This window comes from Sinocyclocheilus rhinocerous, unplaced genomic scaffold (assembly GCF_001515625.1).
Source record: "Sinocyclocheilus rhinocerous isolate Xijiao unplaced genomic scaffold, SAMN03320098_v1.1 scaffold1028, whole genome shotgun sequence".
Lineage (NCBI taxonomy): Eukaryota > Metazoa > Chordata > Actinopteri > Cypriniformes > Cyprinidae > Sinocyclocheilus > Sinocyclocheilus rhinocerous.
Genome location: NW_015662166.1, coordinates 243,767 through 263,408, shown reverse-complemented (window position 1 = coordinate 263,408; position 19,642 = coordinate 243,767). Strand labels below are relative to the sequence as shown.

Sequence of the window (19,642 nt, the reverse complement as noted above, 5' to 3'; positions counted from 1 at the left end):
GCTGATTTTAAACTGTTGCCATGGGTTGATTTTCCCCAGTGGGTTAAAGGTTTTAAATATTACATAAATTACATTTGACTGAAATGCCTTTACTCAAACATTTTGCATTATACCTGTAATAAAACTGTACTAAATGTTTTGTGAAGGAGGGCCACTAGTAGGAAGCATTTGAGCTGTGTTTATGATCAATGTGCATAACATTGACTGTAAAATATGTATTTTAGGGATGGAAATTACATATTTTGATGTTCGGGACATGGTCTTGTTTCTTGGGTTGCATTTGTTTGTCACTCAATTAATTCTCTTGTGCTTCGTTCTCCCCCTTCTGAATTATGTTGTATTGATAAGGAGTTATCACAAAGTAAGTCTGTTTAGTTGTGCTATCTTACAAACAGTATATAGTAAATGTAAGTTAAAGTGTCGCCGATGTAACCGGTTAAAACTTGGAGTGGCAATGAGGTCTTAAAATGTATGGAAAGAGTCTTAAAAAAGGTCTTAAAAGGTATTAAATTTAACTCCATGATTCCTGTATATAACCTGGAATAACTAATAGGCTTAATCAGGCCAAGGAAAGGCCTTGTCTGCATCATAACCCCTTCAGAGAGCAACTGAAGAGACTAAAGATTTTTTAGTTTTTGTTGCATTCATGAGAGAACTGATTTGGAGAACCGTGCATCTTGTACATACTAAAACCGTCGGGAATATTTGGAAAGCCTAGAGTGAAGTGTTTGTGAAATTAGAGATCCTCGCCTAAAAATAAAAATGAAATCAGTTTTATTTTCTCCCAAATTAAATTTTTTTTCCCCCAAATGACAATTTTCCCCCCATTTAAATTTTTCTGGACTCCTTTTTTTCCATCTAAATTCTTCTAGTTTTAATGATTTAGTTATTTTTTTTTACTAATCAGAAATGTATATCTGATCTATTGAGTTCATGCAGTTTTAACAGTTTAGTCATTTATTACATTTTTTTTCACAAGAAATGTCCCAGTGACGTGTTTTTTTCCCCCCCCTGAAATTGTGTTGTGCCTGTTTTAGTTTTTCTTTGATTTAATATAAATTTATTATCATAAACAGTAGGGCTGTCAAAAATTTTCTAATTTCAAATATTCGTCGAATAAAAAAAAAAAAATCCACATTCCACACAATTTTAGGTCTGCGTCAGCCGTCAGGCAGCCTTATCAGTGGCGCAAGAAATGTGACGACAATGTAAGTGTCATTGCATTTTAATGCTTTTGTTAGCCTGTCCAGTTGAACCCACTAGATACGGCGCTGCTACGTTGTTCATTCAATATATTGTGGAAAACGAGAGCATCAGTGTGGAGAAGATGTTGTTTACGTCAAAAACTGAAACCAACTGAATAAATTTAAATGAACAAACTTGGCGTTGCATTTGCAACCATGTGAAAACAGGGGGTGCTGCAGCCCCCTCAGCACCCCTACTTCCCGCGTCCCTGCAGAACGCATATTTATCACATTTTCTAGCGGGGCATCTATCAGCGTTGCACTCGCGTCTCACACAAGAGAGCGGCATGTTTAGAAAGCCATGTAAAATGAATAGGGGTTTGACGAGACACTTATCCCACGAGACTAGACACGAGACTGGGTTCACGAGAACGAGACGAGATGTGATTTTTAGACTTTTTTAAAAGAAATCCTCAATGATGAAATATATAGGGGAAAATAGTCTTTTATTCAACTAAAGAACACAAAATGCAAAAAAGTAGGTGCATTTTGAAATCATCTTGTACTTTATGAAATTAAACATCTATTTTAATAAATTTTATGCAGTAATAAACAACATGTAAACACTGCAAAATGTTTTGCCACAAACTCAACTGACAGGCAAGTAATTGTACAAAATGATAAATAGTATAAATAAAAATAAATAATAAACAACATTAAATATCCCTTTAAAGTGGAAGTGAAGCAGTCAGTCAAGTTTACATTATTTAGTAAACTGATTTCCACTTTAATAAAAAAAAAAATAATAAACACGATTAATGTATCCATTTAAAATAATAAAGCAGTGGTTCCCAAACTGGGGGGCACGCTGAAGGATAGTTAGGGCCCTGTGAAATCAGTTTAATTTTTTTCCAAATTCTGTTTTTTCCGTTTAAATTTTTCTGGATTCCGTTTTTTGTTTTTTTTTCGTAAAAATTTTTCTCGACTCCTTTTTAATAGTTAAATTAAATTTTATTAATTAAAAAGCATGTCTAATTAATTAAAATCATGAAACTTATACATTTTCATATCAATTTATTAAAAGTTTAACAAAAATTACATGTTTAGGGCCCTATGAAATGTTTTATTTTTTCTCACCATATTATTTATTGTTACCAAATTCTGTGTTTTAGCATGTCTAATTATTTGAATGCATAAAACAACTTACTTTATTCATTTTTTTTCTTAAAGTAGCCTAATGAATTTTTTTTATCCTCAGAAATTCTGTGTTGTGTATTTACATTTTTCTGGTTATCAAATGAAGGCATAAGACATTAATTTCATTTATCATTTATCATTTATCTTTTAATTATTGAAAATTAAGCAAACAAGATTTTTTGGCAAACAAAGGGGATTTACTATTAAAATTAAAACATGGAAGAAATGTTAAATCGACTTTTGCGGCTTAATATTTACAGATACTAGTCCATATCGTGATTTGATTTAAGTGTAATGACCTACTTTTGATTAATTAATTCAAAATTCTACAAATTCCGTGACATTCCGCGTTAAACTGTGAATTCTGTTTTTATGACTGGATAAAGACTACGCCGTAATTTTCCCGCTTATCATGCGGCCACTTGCCTGATGTGAACATAAAATATCTTACATACCACCGCTTGGGAACGAGCCAGTCTGCGCCAGGATATCGTCACGTTCTCGCGAGATAAGTCAGATCTCGCGAGACACATCAGATCTCACGAGATCTCGTCACACCCCTAAAAATTTATGTAAGTTAAACTTTTAAAAAACATGTCTCAAGACTTTATGCCGGTTTTCCCCCATCCCACTGTATCTCATGTTTTTAAATGAAGAAAGTAGCCTACTCTTTGTGATTGGTTTTCGGTCCTTTGTATTAAACTATTCATACATGCATGGTGGTGTTTTTTTTTTCTAAATGTTTAAGCAACTTTATTAATTATATATGGTTTATAAACATTATTTTAAACATTATGCACTTTTTTTCAAAGATAGTCGTGTTATTTTATTACGCTTTGAAGAAACGTGCATAATATTTTGCTCGATGCGCCCTCTTGTGGCCTCAGGAGAGAAGCCAAAAGCTTTTTTTCCCCCCTAGCTGAAATTATGCCTTTTAAATTCGAATATAATTCGAATTTTGATCATATTTAAGTGGAAAATTCAAATTTAGTTTTTCAGTCATTTTGACAGCCCTAATAAACAGTGGGAATCAAATGAAGGCTTAAAACATTAACAATTCAATTATTAGAATTTTTTTTTTTACATAAATGAAAATGTAACATTTCCTTTTATTTTTTGGCAAACACTGCTGAATGACAGATGTTTACTGTTAAAACTAAAACATGGAAGAAGAAAGGTGATATTCCTTAAAATAAATTTTTAATTGTATTATTACTTTAAGAAGGAACTGTACAATAGTAATATTTATTTCCGTTACAATTTCTTGAAGTGGTATTACATTGTGTTATACTGTTAATAAAATTTTTTTGACTGGATTCCGCATTTCCGTCCAAAGAAACATCACCGAAATCACAGGGTCATACTATCAGTCATTAATGTAGCCTCTCTCTTTCTCTGCTAGGTGATGATGATGGTGATGGATATGAGACTGATCATCAGGATTACTGTGAGGTCTGTCAGCAGGGAGGAGAGATCATTCTCTGTGACACCTGTCCACGAGCTTATCACATGGTCTGCTTGGACCCTGATATGGAGAAAGCACCGGAGGGCACCTGGAGCTGCCCACACTGTGTGAGTGAACCAGCTCTGAATCTCCACATGAGTTCAATCTAAAACTGCAGCAGCTGCCCTCGCAAATGTTTGGTTTTGTCCAAAGAGCTGCATGTCAAGCCCTGATGTGCCACTGTGCTCAGCATCATCTCTTCCTCTTTCAGGAGAAGATGGGCATCCAGTGGGAGGCTCGTGAGGACGCATCAGACGGCGAGGAGGATAACGAGGCGGGAGGAGAGGCGGAGGAGGACGACCATCACATGGAGTTCTGCAGGGTGTGTAAGGACGGCGGAGAGCTGCTGTGCTGTGACTCCTGTCCCTCATCATACCACATCCACTGCCTTAACCCACCGCTGCCTGAGATTCCCAACGGAGAATGGATCTGCCCTCGCTGCACTGTGAGTCAACTGCGTTACAAATAGGTCAGGGGTCATATGTGACACTGTCAATTTTCCAGAAATGTCATAATCGACTGATCTATTAATTGATTTATCATTAATGTTACTACAGCAAAACGCATGTCGGAGACTCAAATAGCATACAAATTGCCTGCTTTTGAAATCTAATATAAGTGTAATACCATTAAAATATTTTATGTAATATACGTGCATAGTACTATAATATTTTTAGATGACCGTAAATTATAGAATACAAATGTACTACCAAAACAAAATATAATTATAAATGCAAGTTATATTTACAAAATAGTTTTATTCAGTACAAACAGTGTACTTTTGAACTGTAGTATAATTCATATAAACGTAATGCGATTAATATATAAATTTTCGTCAATCTAATATTTGTATATTTTATATAATATACATGCATAATAAATAAATATAGTATTTAAGTGTAAATGTAATTGGGACTCAAATAGTGTACAAATAGCTTACTTTCGAATTATAATATAATGTAAATGTAAATAACATCAATATGTAAATATAATTAATACTTATGTATTTTATATAATATACATGTATAATAAACATAATTACTATATAAATAAAATATGTATTTGGGACTTAAATAGCATGTACAAATAGCCTACTTTGCAAAGCTGCTGAAATGCAAATCCAATATAATATACATGCATAATAAATAATATTCAAATATAAGTAGCAAAAGTAAATGTAATCGGGACTCTAATATGCAAAAAAAAAACTACTTTTGAATTATTTAGACATATATAATATAATTTAGAATGAATATTAATGTTGTTTATAAATAATTGGGATTCAAATGTACAAATAACCTAGCTTTGATCATTTAAATAAATAGGCTTAAATATGAGTATTAGTAATGTATGGGTATTATTCTTTTCAGTCCACTTTTTAATATATTTAGACTTAATTAGGTATATATTTAATTAACCATTGCTTTTTATTTTTTGATAATGTATACAAGAAAGACAGGTTTGAGTTTTTCCACATTGAAACTTCCCTTTGCGCATCGTGAAATAATTTACACCTAATTTTTTCCCTCCAGTGTCCTACTATGAAAGGTAAGGTGCAGAAGATTCTGACCTGGCGCTGGAGTGAACCACCTCCCCCGACCCTTGTGCCGCGGCCCAGTGACCTCCCAGCTGATGCGTCCAACCCCAAACCATTGGCTGGTCGCCCTGAGAGGGAGTTCTTCGTTAAATGGCATAATATGTCCTACTGGCACTGCTCCTGGGTTTCTGAGCTGCAGGTACCTGCACTGGTTCTTATTGTGGTCTTAAAATGCCATTTTGAATCCAGATTCAGGCTGAATTCACACTCAATTAGTTTGCTTGGTCCTAATCTTGGCCCGCATCTTCTCTCACTCTCTCTAGCTGGAGATGCACTGTCAGGTGATGTTCAGAAACTACCAGCGCAAGAACGACATGGACGAACCCACACCCATAGACTTCGGCGGCGATGGAGAGGAGGAGAAGAGCGACAAGAGGAAGAAGAAAGACCCCACCTATGCTAAGATGGAGGAGAAGTACTACCGCTTTGGCATCAAGATGGAGTGGATGATGATTCACCGTATCCTGAACCATAGGTGTGATGAGCTTCAAGAACTTTGGCTTGAAACGCTTTGGATCAGTTTCATGGCTTTGCTCACTTTGTCGTACCTCTTGTGTTTTATTCTTTTCAGTGTGGATAAGAAGAATAACTGTCACTACCTCATCAAGTGGAGGGATTTGACATATGATCAAGCCACCTGGGAGGCAGAGGATATGGATATACCAGAGTTTGACACCTACAAACTGCAGTACTGGAACCACAGGTATATATGTGCACGGAAACTGCTGTTAAAGACGCAAAACAGCAGAGTATTTAACTTCCAAAATAATGTGAAGAAACATGCTGAAACTCTTTAATATACATTTGTTATTTAAATGTTTTATGCAATTCGTGACAATGTTATTTTAGTGTTATTTATATACTATTATAGTTTTGACTTGGATTATTTTTTTTAATTCATATTTTTAGTTTGTTAATTTTATGTGCTTTTGTAACTTCATTTTTTAAATATTGATATTTAGGTTTAATTTATTTTTATTTTAGTTTATTTATTATTTATGTACTATTATAATTTATATAAATATTTTGCTTTGGAGTTTTTAAAATATATTTTCAGTTCTCATTTTAATTTTGGTTTTAGAATTTTTTTCTTTAATATTACTATTTAGGTTTATTTTTATTTTAGTTTTTTATTTATTCTTTTAAAGTTTATTTCAATGTTTTGAAGTACCTTTTTATAAAAAGTTTCGGTTTCCTTGCTTATGTAATTTAAGTATTACTATTTATGTTTTATTTTAGTTGTTTCAGTTCAATTTTAGATTTTTAAAAATTTAAAATATTTCCAGTTGGTAGTTGAATGGTAGTTGGTAGTAGAATTCAAATTAGAAAGTGTTTTTGTCTAATAACTTTATTTTGTCTAATAACTTCAAATTGCAAAAAAATTAAATAACAGTTTTAGTTACCTTTTGGTATGCAAGAAAAACTTTTAAAGGCAGTGAAAGTTATACAAAAGAATATGAAAAACATTTTATTTTTTAATTTTAAGAAATTAATTCGTTACCCTAAACTTGATAACACAAAATGTGAAATCTTTAGGCCTATAGACCTGAAAACGCACATATTGATCCACACCTCATCAGATTCATTTTTTTTCCTCTTAAAGGGAGTTGATGATGGGTGATGAAGGTAAACCAGGAAAGAAGATGAAGATCAGAGGAAAGATGCGGAAACTGGACCGCCCTCCAGAGAACCCTGTGGTGGATGTAAGTGAGCTTCATTGTTTTGATCCTACACACTACTTACAGCACCTTTTTGACCCAGCTGCACCATTCACTTGCTCATCGATGGCTAAAACCCATTTCTTATCCTCCTGTAGCCTACTATTAAATTTGATCGTCAGCCAGAGTATCTGGACACTACGGGCGGGACGCTGCATCCGTACCAGCTGGAGGGGCTCAACTGGCTCCGCTTCTCCTGGGCTCAGGGAACCGACACCATCCTGGCAGACGAGATGGGTCTGGGAAAGACCGTGCAGACTGCTGTTTTCCTCTATTCGCTGTATAAAGAGGTGTGTGGTTTTATGCTTTTGTTTGAATATATTTTGTATATTCAAACAAACTGGATTTTCAGCATCATTATTTCAGTCTTCAGTGTCACATGATCCTTCAGAAATCACTAATGTTTGGTGCTCAAAAAACATTTCTCATGCTCAATGTTAAAAACAGTTTAATATTTTTGTGAAAAACCAGGATCATTTTGTTCAGGATTGTTCGATGATTAGAAAGTTCAAAAGAACAGCATTTATTTTAACATTACTGACACTTTTGGTCAGTTTAATGCTTCCTTACTTTCTTTAAATAAAATAAAATAATATTACCGTCCCCAAAGTTTTAAATGATAGTGTATGTTTTCATAAAATGCTGTTGCCAAATAGTGTGTTACGTATTTGTAAGTTTAGAAATGTCATGTTAAAATTTAATGTTGCCAAACCATTGAATGCTACGTTACTACCTTAGTACAGAATGTCATCTTTTTTCAGTTTTAAAATGCTGGTGTCTTGTTCTCCAGGGTCATTCCAAGGGTCCGTTCCTGGTGAGCGCCCCCCTGTCCACCATCATTAACTGGGAGCGAGAGTTTGAAATGTGGGCCCCGGATATGTACGTCGTCACATACGTCGGAGACAAAGACAGCAGGGCTGTCATCAGAGAAAACGAGTTCTCCTTTGAGAACAACGCCATCCGCGGTGGCAAGAAACCCTCTAAGATGAAGGTCAGTGAGTTGGAAAACTACTCTTTCCATTGAAGAATCTTAAGTCTCTTCAATCTATATATATATATATATATATATATATATATGACTGGAACTCCTCTACAGAACAACTTAGAAGAGCTTTTCCATCTGCTTAACTTCCTCACACCAGAGAGATTCAGGTGCGTTTCTGATTCATTTCAAATCTAAAGATCATGCAGTCTTGAAATTCTTTTTAATATTATGTCATGGAATTACATAAAAATAAAGAAAATAAATAATAAATGTATAAGTATATAAATAATCATTTTATAACAAATGATTAATTGTAATAACACACGCAAAATTATATATGATTTAGTTATTCATTTTAAAATAATTTGTATTTTTCATATATATATATATATATATATATTTTTGTAACATGACTTCGAAAGACTAATATAAAATTACTGAAATAAAATGAGTTCAATGAATCTGACAGTGCACGTAAAATATTTTAAACAACAAATAAAAATTATCTGAATGATATTTTTGTTTATAAATATTATTATTATTAAAAAATTCTATATTTGTTTTTTTGTTTAGTTTTTTTTTACAAATAATTTTTGCAAATAATGTAATAGAAATCTTTTCAATGTAAATTTGTTTGTATAGAGTTTCACAAATGTTACAGAGCTGCTTTACATAAATCGTCATACAACCAGTGAGGAAAAACAACAGCGGTAATAGAAAACTCCACTCAAAGAAGCATGCACTATTCAACTATTTATGAATGTTTGTAAGTTGTAAGGAAGCGCAAATTAATACTTAAAAGAATCTGCATATAGTTTTATGGAAAAAAAAAAAACATTTCAAATGGATCCCTTCAGCACCATCTGGTGGCCCCCTGGGTGCCATGACTCTCTCTCTCATTCTGCAGTAATCTTGAGGTTTTCTTAGAGGAGTTTGCCGACATTGCCAAGGAGGACCAGATCAAAAAGCTTCACGACATGCTGGGACCACACATGCTCAGGAGACTCAAAGCTGACGTGTTCAAGCACATGCCTTCCAAAACAGAGCTCATCGTCCGAGTCGAGCTCAGCCCCATGCAAAAGTGAGTATGTGATGAGGAATAGACTGAGAAGTAGGTTACAGGAGCCAGAGTTTCTAAATCATTTATCTGTGAATCCAGGAAATATTACAAGTTCATCCTGACCCGCAATTTTGAGGCTCTGAACACTCGTAGTGGAGGAAACCAGGTTTCTCTGCTGAATGTCGTTATGGACCTCAAGAAGTGCTGTAATCATCCCTATCTCTTCCCTGTTGCTGCTATGGTACGGTCCTCTTTTTCCTGTGGCTTTAATAACAGACCAATAACGTGTCATATTATGTGATATTTGAGTAAATTGCATATTGATGAAATTGAAAAGATTGAGATGTCGTCTGATTGGCTGTGTGAAACAGGAAGCTGCCAAGATACCCAATGGGATGTACGAAGGCAGCGCCTTGACTAAATCTTCTGGCAAACTGCTGCTACTGCACAAGATGCTGCGGAAACTCAAGGAGGGCGGACACAGAGTGCTCATCTTCTCTCAAGTAAACGAGCATTTATTTATTAGGATTCATTTACCTCTTAGGCAAATTAATGCTTCTTATCTCTGAAGCAGATCCTCCCCTCACCCCCCCCTCCAAAAAATCAATATCAAACTTTATTGTCTCTCATTACTATAATTTTTTTTGTATCGATAAAAATAAATATTACTATTAATAGGTATTAAATATTTATACTGCCGTTCAAAGGCCAGATTTTTGTTTTTAAAAGAAATGAATACTTTTATTTAGCAAGGAAACATTAAATTAATAAGTGACAGTAAAGACATTTTACGAAAAATTTCTGTTTTAAATAAATGCTGTTCTTTTGAACTTTCTAAAAATCAAAGAATCCTGGAAAAATACGGTTTTCTGCAAAAATATGAAGCAGCACAACTTTAGTTTAACAGTGATATTTAGAAATGTTTCTTGAGCAGCAAAATGGCATTAAATAAATTACATTTTGAAATATTTTGAAATTACATTTGAAAACACTTATTTTAAATTGTAATAATATTTCACATTATTATTATTTTTACTATATTTTTAAACTGTATTTTTTGTTTTTAATGACAAAAATGCCTAGAATGCACAGCAGGAGTTTGAGATGTTTTGTCCCTCTTCTCTAGATGACCAAAATGTTGGACCTGCTAGAAGACTTCCTGGAGAACGAGGGCTACAAATATGAGCGCATTGATGGAAGTATCACAGGAGGCATGAGACAGGAAGCCATTGACCGCTTTAATGGTGAGACCAGATGTTTGCTATGTAACTGATGCGGTTTGTACATTTGTTCTCTCTTGCTCTGTATAAACTCCATTTCTAAGTGTCATAATGAATGGGATTTTTCCTGCTCTAGCTCCTGGTGCTCCCCAGTTTGCTTTCCTGCTGTCGACCAGAGCCGGTGGTCTGGGTATCAATCTGGCAACCGCAGACACCGTCATCATCTATGACTCTGACTGGAACCCTCACAATGACATTCAGGTGAGATCAGGCATCGGCAATGGATGTCTGTGATGTTTGATATAAGAAAAATCTTATAATAAGATCTGACTTGGTAAATTCATCTACACTGGTGGTTGGTGTTTTCTCTTGTAGGCCTTTAGCAGAGCTCACAGGATTGGACAAAACAAGAAAGTTATGATCTACCGTTTTGTGACCAAAGCCTCTGTAGAAGAGAGAATTACTCAGGTACACTACAATTTTTCTGTGACACACAATTTTTATTTTTTTTTGTCAACACTGTCTTTTGAATCTAAACTGATTGGTCTTCATTTAATCTCAAGGTGGCCAAGAAGAAGATGATGTTGACTCACTTGGTTGTGCGTCCTGGATTGGGCTCAAAGACCGGTTCGATGTCCAAACAGGAGCTTGATGACATTCTCAAATTTGGTACAGAGGAGCTCTTCAAAGACGAGGCAGAAGGTGTGGCTGGAGTTACAAACTGCTTTACTTTATACCAACACAGTTTCTCACCTAAAGAACCGACATTGAAACTGGTTGTGTTTATCTGTTAAGGAGAGAATAAAGAAGAGGACAGCAGCGTGATTCACTATGATGACAAAGCAATCGACCGGCTGCTGGATCGTAACCAGGACGCCACAGATGACACCGAGATCCAGAGCATGAACGAGTATCTCAGCTCCTTCAAAGTGGCTCAGTATGTGGTCAAGGACGAGGAGGAAGCGGTGAGCGTCAGTAAAGAGCACTGGGGGCTGCTAGACATGTGGGATAACAGCTGGCACTAGGACTGCACGAATCAGCAATTAAAGCAAAATTGTGATATGGCTTAGTGTTGCTTATAACGTGCTTTTTGGGAATGCGATATGTTCCAACCATCTTCAGAAATGTGAAATGAGAAGCACTTATAAACCTTGTGTTGTCAACAAAAGAGAAACTTTTGTCAACAAAAGAGAAAACTGCCAAAATAAAAGCTTGATGGTTTAATGTTCGAAAATGAAGACAGACAGAAATATTAGTATTGTAATTTTGTGATTACACTGTGGATTTTTCATTTTTTATATTTTATGTCTTTAGTCATTTTACAGTGAAATATTACAATAGTAATATAATTTGGGTTTTAATGTTTAAAAAAAATTAAGACAGCCATAAGTATTATTGTAGTTTTTTATATATATATATATATATATATATTTTTTTTATAGTTATAGTATACTGTAAAGCAAAACTATAATTATTATTATTTTTTTTAGAAATGCTTGATTTATTTTATATTATTAATTATATATTATTATATAATATTCTTAATTTTTCTTAAATACCGTTTACTTTTACAATAGTAATAGATTATTTTTTATTTTATTTCATTTATTTTAATAAATACTGTTTATATTGTAATATTTCATTGTTTAACTGTAGCAATAACTATTATTATTTTAGCTTATTAGTTTATTTTTTGTTAATAGTTATACTGATATATAATCAATTTTTGGCCAAATTGTGAAGTCATACAAACAAGCACAGCAAACCTAGTATTTATTTACAAAAAAAGTTTTTTGCATATTAAATGCCAATCGCAATTTTTATCTGAAAATATTCCATTAGCATAGTTTTTTGGCACATCGTGTAGCCTTAGTTGCCACAGATGCTATGACAAGCTGCGGTTTGGTCATGTGTCTTCCGTGCAGTGTCTTCCATAATATGGTTAAATATGTAGTTTTTACCATATGTTTTTTTTTTTTTTTACCAAAAGGAAACATTTCTTTTTCACTGTTTCCTGTCTTCTCCCTCAGGAAGAGGAAGTTCAGAGGGAGATCATCAAGCAGGAGGAAAGTGTGGATCCAGATTACTGGGAGAAACTGCTCCGACACCATTACGAGCAGCAGCAGGAGGATTTGGCTCGTAATCTGGGCAAGGGCAAGCGAATCCGCAAACAGGTCAACTACAACGATGGCTCTCAGGAGGACAGAGGTGAGAGATGTGCTAACACTATTAAACTATAAACCACACTTGTAAGTGTTTTGTCCGGGTTTATATAAACAGCCATCGAAAGTGCTTTTAAGTTTAAATGTTAATCATGTTTCTTGTTTCGTTACAGACTGGCAGGATGATCAGTCTGATGGCCAATCAGATTACTCTGTTGCTTCAGAGGAAGGAGATGAGGACTTTGACGAACGAACAGAAGGTGAGACCAGCGTGACGATGATCAAACAAAGGATTAATTTTTTTTTTAATCAGAAAAATTTTTAAATGTTTAAACTAGGGATATGCCGGTATCAAATTCTCATGTTGCGATATGCATCGCATTACCAAATACCGGCACAAGTCTAGTTTAAACCCCTTTTCTGAGGCCAATTTTTCGCTGTCTACTTGCAGCCAATTCACGGCGACCCAACAGAAAAGGCCTCCGAAATGACAAAGACAAACCCCTGCCCCCCCTGCTGGCCAGAGTGAGCGGCAACATTGAGGTGAGTGAAGGATACCTGGGATTTATGTTTTCTTGAACTCTTGTGTTTTGAGTTTAACATACTAAAACACTGTTTAAATTTGGCAGGTGTTGGGTTTTAATGCTCGTCAGAGGAAGGCCTTCCTGAACGCAGTGATGCGTTATGGGATGCCACCTCAGGACGCCTTCACAACCCAGTGGCTAGTCAGAGACTTGCGTGGCAAATCAGAGAGGGAGTTCAAGTAAGTTTGAGCTCATTTAGTGTTTTTTGTTTGTTTACAACCAGGTTACAAATATTATATATATGGGGGGAAAAACTATGAATATGATTTATTTTAGTTACAAACTGTGCAAGATGTCATCAGTTCTTGGCCTAACTTTTATTTTTGAGGGTTTTGTAAGTATTTTAAGGTTGTGACCAGATTAAAAATATTTCACGGGAAACGGAAAACTGAGCATGATTTATTTTTTATTTTTCTACAAAAATTGCAAGAAGTCATAGTTACAGGCTTAAACTCTTTTGGGTTTTCTTCATAAAATGTTTAACTTACAAATTTGCACTACAGTTCAAAAGTTTTTTTTTTGTTTTTTTTAGAAATTAATGCTCTTCATCAGCAAAGATGCATTAAATTAATCAAACTGAAGTCTGGAGTAATGGCTGCTAAAAATTCAGCTTTGCATCACAGGAATAACTTTTATTTTAAAATATTTATTAAAATAGAAATGGTTACATTAAGTTGTAATATTTTACAGTATTGCTATTTTTACTGTATTTTTGATTATATAAATGCAGCCTTGGTGAGCATAAGACGCTCCTTTCAAAAACATAAACAAAATCTTTAAACAGTAGTATATAAGAATATATTTCCATTTATTGGTATATAATATGTATTTTTAGGTTACTCTCAGGTTAATCACATTAACTTCATTAATTAATAATTTTGAGACATTTATCTATGAGCAAAAGGCTCCTAGAAAAATAAATACATAAAATCCTAGCTAAATATTCATACTCTGGGTGTCTTGGATCTATGAACTGGTTCTAATGGTATTGTCCATGTCTACTTTGTCTCAGGGCTTACGTCTCGCTCTTTATGCGGCACTTGTGTGAGCCTGGTGCAGATGGTGCTGAAAGCTTTGCCGATGGCGTTCCCCGGGAGGGACTGTCCCGGCAACACGTTCTTACTCGTATTGGTGTGATGTCATTGATCAGAAAGAAGGTAAATGAGTAATGTATTGTAGTTAACATGCAGTACAAATGCCAAGTTTACAAACAGATCATATGAAATTTGCAAGATTCATGAATAGCTAAATCCATTTTGCATTGATGTCTAATTGTTTGTGTTTGGATGACTTCCTTTTTCAGGTACAAGAGTTCGAGCATGTGAACGGTCAGTGGTCAATGCCCTGGATGATGGAGCTGAACGAGAATAAAATAGCGTCCACCGCCAGCAGTCAGCCTGATTCACCCAGCAAAACGCCCTCTACTTGCACTCCAGCGGACACTCAGCCCAACACACCTGCTCCAGGTACCACATATGCCACGACCTCTCAGATTGTAAGCTGATTGCTGTTAATATAAGGGGGTATTCACACAAGGAAAGTCCGCTAGTTCACCTGCTTTGGTCTGGACCAAATACAATGTTGATTTTTTTTTTTTTTTTTGGTGCGGTTCGCTTTTACACTGCTCTTTTAGCAAGTGAAACAGAAACTAAACAAAACCACACGTGTGCTTAAGGTCATCCATTCATTGGTTCATCCATTCAACCGTACCAGAGTTTGATTGGAACCGGACCGAGAACACCTATTCAGCTGGGTCTCGGTACGGTTGTTTGGTGCACACCCGAGTGCGATTGCTGTACTCACACCTGCCCAAAAGATCCGCACCAAAGGGGAAAGTGAACTTGGGTTTGATTCAGTCAAACCAAACAAGACCGGTGTGAATACACCCTTAAGGCTTTTCACACTGAACGCGAAAATTCGACGCGATGACGCTTTTAAATCGAAACAATAGATCCCTATGGGGCTATTCACACCAGGTGCGATCATTCGTGGCGCGAAAAAGCGAAGATTTGTTTTTTCATCCTGTGTTGATTTTATTCCCCGTTTCTCCGCGATGAAACAGGCCGTCCAATCAGATTTGAGCTTAGATCACGTGCGTGGAGCAGCAAAGGGTGGTGGCGCCGTTTCGAAAACCAGTGTAAACAAACACCGAAGAATAGGATTCTGAGCGATTCCGAGAGAGAAGAGAGTGGATGCCATGTTCTTGTTATCTTTTGTATCTGAGAACAGATTTATTCGCACATGTTCTTAATATAATTTCTATTAATTCTCCACTGAATTGTGATCTAGAGTGTCCGTTTTCTTCCACGTGTGTGAGTGTTATATGCGTCAGAGTGCGTTAACTCTCTAGATCTTCCATATAAAAAAAAAATAGAGTGAAATATATTTCTACACATGAAATATGAAAGCAAATAGACATGATTATGACTATATATTTTCTGTATATGTTTTGTTTGCAGCTCATGGTATTTTTATAACAATAAAGGATGTTTATGACAATAAGCAGTGTGGCGTTATTAAACATACAAAGAGTGCATGTCTGCTTATTATAGAATCAAAATCACTATAGATCACAATCGGAAGTTATTACAAGCACTCGATGATGGTTTAAAGTGGGTTTTAAGCAAAAACATTAATAATTAACGTACATAAATTTTCAAATGTGGCTTGATGCTACTTCTGTTTGTATTTTAAGATGTTTTCTTGTAAGCATTATAGATAGTTTGTGTTTCTGGCATAGAACCAAACTTTATTTATCTTAATTTAATGCTGTATATTGAGCAGCGGACGATGTTAAATCCATATACGAGACGCATATCTGAGGAAAAATGCATTGTTGGTCAGTGCCACCTAGCGTGCAGGCGTGAATTAGCAGAAGGCGATCAGTCGTTTCATGCTCTGTGTGAAAGCAACGTTCGCTTTTTCGCATCGCGCTCAGTGTGAAATGGCCTTTAGACAGATTATTAAACCTTTGCATGTTTGATCTACAGATGGTGTTTCCAAAGCAGAAGATAGTGGAAAAGATGGCGATAAAGAAAAGGTGAAAAATGGAGACGGTGAGAAGGACGCAAGTGAGAATAAAGACAATGAAGTGAGTACAAACAAACTGTCTGGATCTCTGTTTAAAGCCTGATACACTCATGGTGAAGTTCTTTTTTGTTCTTCACTTTGGGATTAAAATAAAAAGCAGCGATTACTGTTAGCAAACAACCTGACTCCGCTTATACTGTTGAGAGTGATGTTTAGATGAATATAAATGTGCTGCACGCTTTGCTCTCACTAATGAAATAAACGCACAACAAATATGACAGTGGTGAGAAAACAGCAGTTAAGAAAGCATCTGATCATAGCAATTAAGGTGATTGCAGCAGCTTGAAATTCGTCACTCCAGTCAAATCACATCATTTTTATGATGTTGCTTTAAAACAAGCAGTATTAAACATTAAAAAACTGTCTGTTTCAATTGGAATTACAACTTCGATTTCTACTATAAAGCAGCCTATCCTGTGTGTTCATGTTTTTACTCGTGTCTGACCTTGACGGATTGAACAGAAGAATTGAAATGGAGATTTCCATGAAAAAGAGCCTGTTATGTAATCATAGACCAATGGTAGTTTGAAGGTGTTTAACAGGTGGAGTGAATTTTTCCGGAAAGTTCACTTTGTCAAGCTATAGTATATCGGTGCCTTAATTGTCATCGTTTCAACCGTGTGAGGTTAGATGATTTTGATTTGTTAATAAGCCAATTGTATTTCTTTTTATCAAAAGGTCATTGCTATTCCTGATGAAGATGAAAAAGCTTCTTCTGCTTCTGAAGACAAAAGCAAAGACAAAGAGGAGAAGGACAAAACGCCTGAATCCTCTTCAGAGGCAGACAAGGCCGATGGGAAGCAAGATGAGAAAGAGGAAGAGACAGGGAAGTCTGGAGACTCTGATGAGAAGACCAACGACAGCAAGCCCAAAGTGTCTGAGGCTGAGAAGGAAACTTCAGACGCCAAAGGTGAACAAAAATGGCATTTCCAACCCGTAATAATATGGGTTTTCAGGGTTGAATGGGATCAAATATTTACTTCGTCTGAACATACAGTAGCTAATTTTTTCATATGCTTTTTTTTCAGGAGAAAAGAAGGACGATGAACCTGAAAAGATGGACACTACCCCTGTTACAGATGAGAAGAAAGGTCTGTACCACCTGAATGGATTTGAAATGATTATGTAGTTTCTGGATCTGACCTACACACTTTATTAACTTTGTCATTCAATTGGCTCCAGGTCAGAAGGACGAGAAGGAATCTGTTAAGACGGAGGAAGCAGGAAAACTGCAGAATGGAGAGAGTGCCAAAGACAGCGCAGCAGGAGCAGCAACTGAAGAGAGGAAGAAAGCCAAAACACGGTTCATGTTCAACATCGCAGATGGAGGATTTACCGGTAAGATCTCCTGTTCAGACTGTCTATTTTAGAAATTCTTCTCAGGTTTTGTACTAGTTTTAAAACACAAGTGATTAGGTGAAGATGTTTTAGACATTATGACCCAAAAACTTGGAGCCTTGATTAGCTGACTAGTTTTTGAAGAAGTAGCTTAAGTTAGCTTTTGGTTAATATATTGTAAGTCATTGTTTTCTTTTCCCCGTTCATTTTCTCTCTGTTTTTAAAATAATTATGCTTTCCTAGTAGGGCTGCACAATTAATCGAAATTAAATCGCAAAGGCGATAAAACGCGATTAGGCAGAAGCTGCGAACCATCTGAAAGCAGGTGATGGAGATTTACTACTAATCACAGAACCGGCTTTACTGACAAAATGTGCATGACAATCGAATTAGATTAATCGCGTTCGATTAATCGTGCAGCCCTATTTCCTAGATATTTTTCTACTGTGAACATTTATTTGAACTATTTTAATTTAATTTAATCTGTTTATTTATTTATTTTTTAACAATTTTTCAACTACTTTAACTCTATTTTAATTGTATTTTTTTTAACTACTTCAACTTTATTTATTTTTTAATCTATTTTAACTATTTACATTAGCTATTAGTGTTGTATTGGCCATTAATTAATATGTTACCTATTAATTAACTATTAATGTTTTTATATTGTTAATTTGATTTGATGTATTTATTGTAACTATTTTAAATATTGTAACTATTTTATTATCTCAACTATTTATTTGAACTATTCATTTATGATTTACTATTAATATTCATAATTTAACTGAACAAAAAAAAGGGTATTTTATTTTAAACAATATTATTAAATGCTAAAAAGGCAGAATTATATCGGTCATAACATAATTACTTCCAACATGCCATACGTTTTCATAGCATTTGTACTAAATTCTCTTTTTTTGTCACAGAATTACACTCCCTGTGGCAGAATGAGGAACGAGCCGCTACAGTCACCAAGAAGACCAATGAGATCTGGCATCGTCGCCACGACTACTGGCTACTCGCTGGCATCATACAGTATCCTTAAAAAAAAAAAAAAGAAACCAAGAACGCTGCTTTCAGTGTACATGTACACACGTCTGAGTGTCTTTCAGATGTGTTCAGTGACGAGATCTTCCTCAATTCACTGTCTCAGACACGGTTACGCTCGCTGGCAAGATATTCAGAATGACATCAGATTCGCCATTCTTAACGAACCCTTCAAGGGAGAGATCAACAGAGGAAACTTCCTGGAGATCAAGAACAAGTTTCTGGCCAGGAGATTCAAGGTATTATGAAAAGAACAGAATTTTTCTTGTACGTAAGTGAAGATATTGGAGTTAGTAAGACCGTTTTTATGTGTCTCCTGTAGCTGCTTGAGCAGGCTCTGGTGATTGAAGAACAGCTGCGCAGAGCTGCGTATCTGAACATGACTGAAGACCCTTCTCACCCCTCCATGGCTCTCAACACACGCTTCAGTGAAGTGGAGTGTCTGGCCGAGTCCCACCAGCACCTGAGCAAGGAATCCATGTCCGGAAACAAACCTGCCAATGCCGTCCTACATAAAGGTGCATCATCTGACCTCATTTTAATTTTGAGCTTCTGACTCATTGTAGAAGCTGACGCTCACTGCTTTCTTGTATGTGTTTCTGACAGTACTGAAACAGCTAGAAGAGTTGCTCAGTGACATGAAAGCAGATGTCACTCGTCTCCCGGCGACCATCGCCAGGATACCTCCTGTCGCCGTGAGGCTGCAGATGTCTGAAAGAAACATTCTCAGCCGTTTGGCCAGCAGAGGACCAGACACACAGTCTCAGCAGGTACACAGTCACCTACCCGTACTGCTGGGAATTATGCTTGGACTATATCAGATTTTATAGTCTATAGTTGTATTTTGAAAATTGTGCCTGTTTGCAAGCTGAATTATGCATTAGAATTATATTTTGTCTTTAAGGTGTGTGTGTGTGTGTGTGTGTGTGTGTGTGTGTGTGTGTGTGTGTGTGTGT

The 19,642-nt window shown here is 35.6% G+C and overlaps 1 protein-coding gene across 1 annotated transcript in view; it reads left to right on the top strand.

Moving 5' to 3' along the window:
• Positions 1-19,642, top strand: part of LOC107727705 (chromodomain-helicase-DNA-binding protein 4-like) — a 29,056-nt gene that overhangs the window by 5,771 nt on the left and 3,643 nt on the right. Inside the window, exons 6-36 of the mRNA XM_016537659.1 lie at positions 3,784-3,953; positions 4,097-4,330; positions 5,418-5,621; positions 5,746-5,957; positions 6,054-6,185; positions 7,086-7,185; positions 7,299-7,490; positions 7,991-8,191; positions 8,279-8,352; positions 9,093-9,266; positions 9,345-9,486; positions 9,617-9,748; positions 10,372-10,489; positions 10,602-10,726; positions 10,841-10,933; positions 11,029-11,167; positions 11,261-11,430; positions 12,496-12,673; positions 12,801-12,887; positions 13,079-13,170; positions 13,257-13,390; positions 14,224-14,368; positions 14,515-14,677; positions 16,202-16,302; positions 16,980-17,211; positions 17,330-17,392; positions 17,484-17,639; positions 18,566-18,674; positions 18,793-18,925; positions 19,009-19,204; positions 19,293-19,456. Coding sequence (XP_016393145.1) covers positions 3,784-3,953; positions 4,097-4,330; positions 5,418-5,621; positions 5,746-5,957; positions 6,054-6,185; positions 7,086-7,185; positions 7,299-7,490; positions 7,991-8,191; positions 8,279-8,352; positions 9,093-9,266; positions 9,345-9,486; positions 9,617-9,748; positions 10,372-10,489; positions 10,602-10,726; positions 10,841-10,933; positions 11,029-11,167; positions 11,261-11,430; positions 12,496-12,673; positions 12,801-12,887; positions 13,079-13,170; positions 13,257-13,390; positions 14,224-14,368; positions 14,515-14,677; positions 16,202-16,302; positions 16,980-17,211; positions 17,330-17,392; positions 17,484-17,639; positions 18,566-18,674; positions 18,793-18,925; positions 19,009-19,204; positions 19,293-19,456 — 4,565 coding nt within the window. The remainder of the gene's footprint in view (positions 1-3,783; positions 3,954-4,096; positions 4,331-5,417; positions 5,622-5,745; positions 5,958-6,053; positions 6,186-7,085; positions 7,186-7,298; positions 7,491-7,990; positions 8,192-8,278; positions 8,353-9,092; positions 9,267-9,344; positions 9,487-9,616; positions 9,749-10,371; positions 10,490-10,601; positions 10,727-10,840; positions 10,934-11,028; positions 11,168-11,260; positions 11,431-12,495; positions 12,674-12,800; positions 12,888-13,078; positions 13,171-13,256; positions 13,391-14,223; positions 14,369-14,514; positions 14,678-16,201; positions 16,303-16,979; positions 17,212-17,329; positions 17,393-17,483; positions 17,640-18,565; positions 18,675-18,792; positions 18,926-19,008; positions 19,205-19,292; positions 19,457-19,642) is intronic.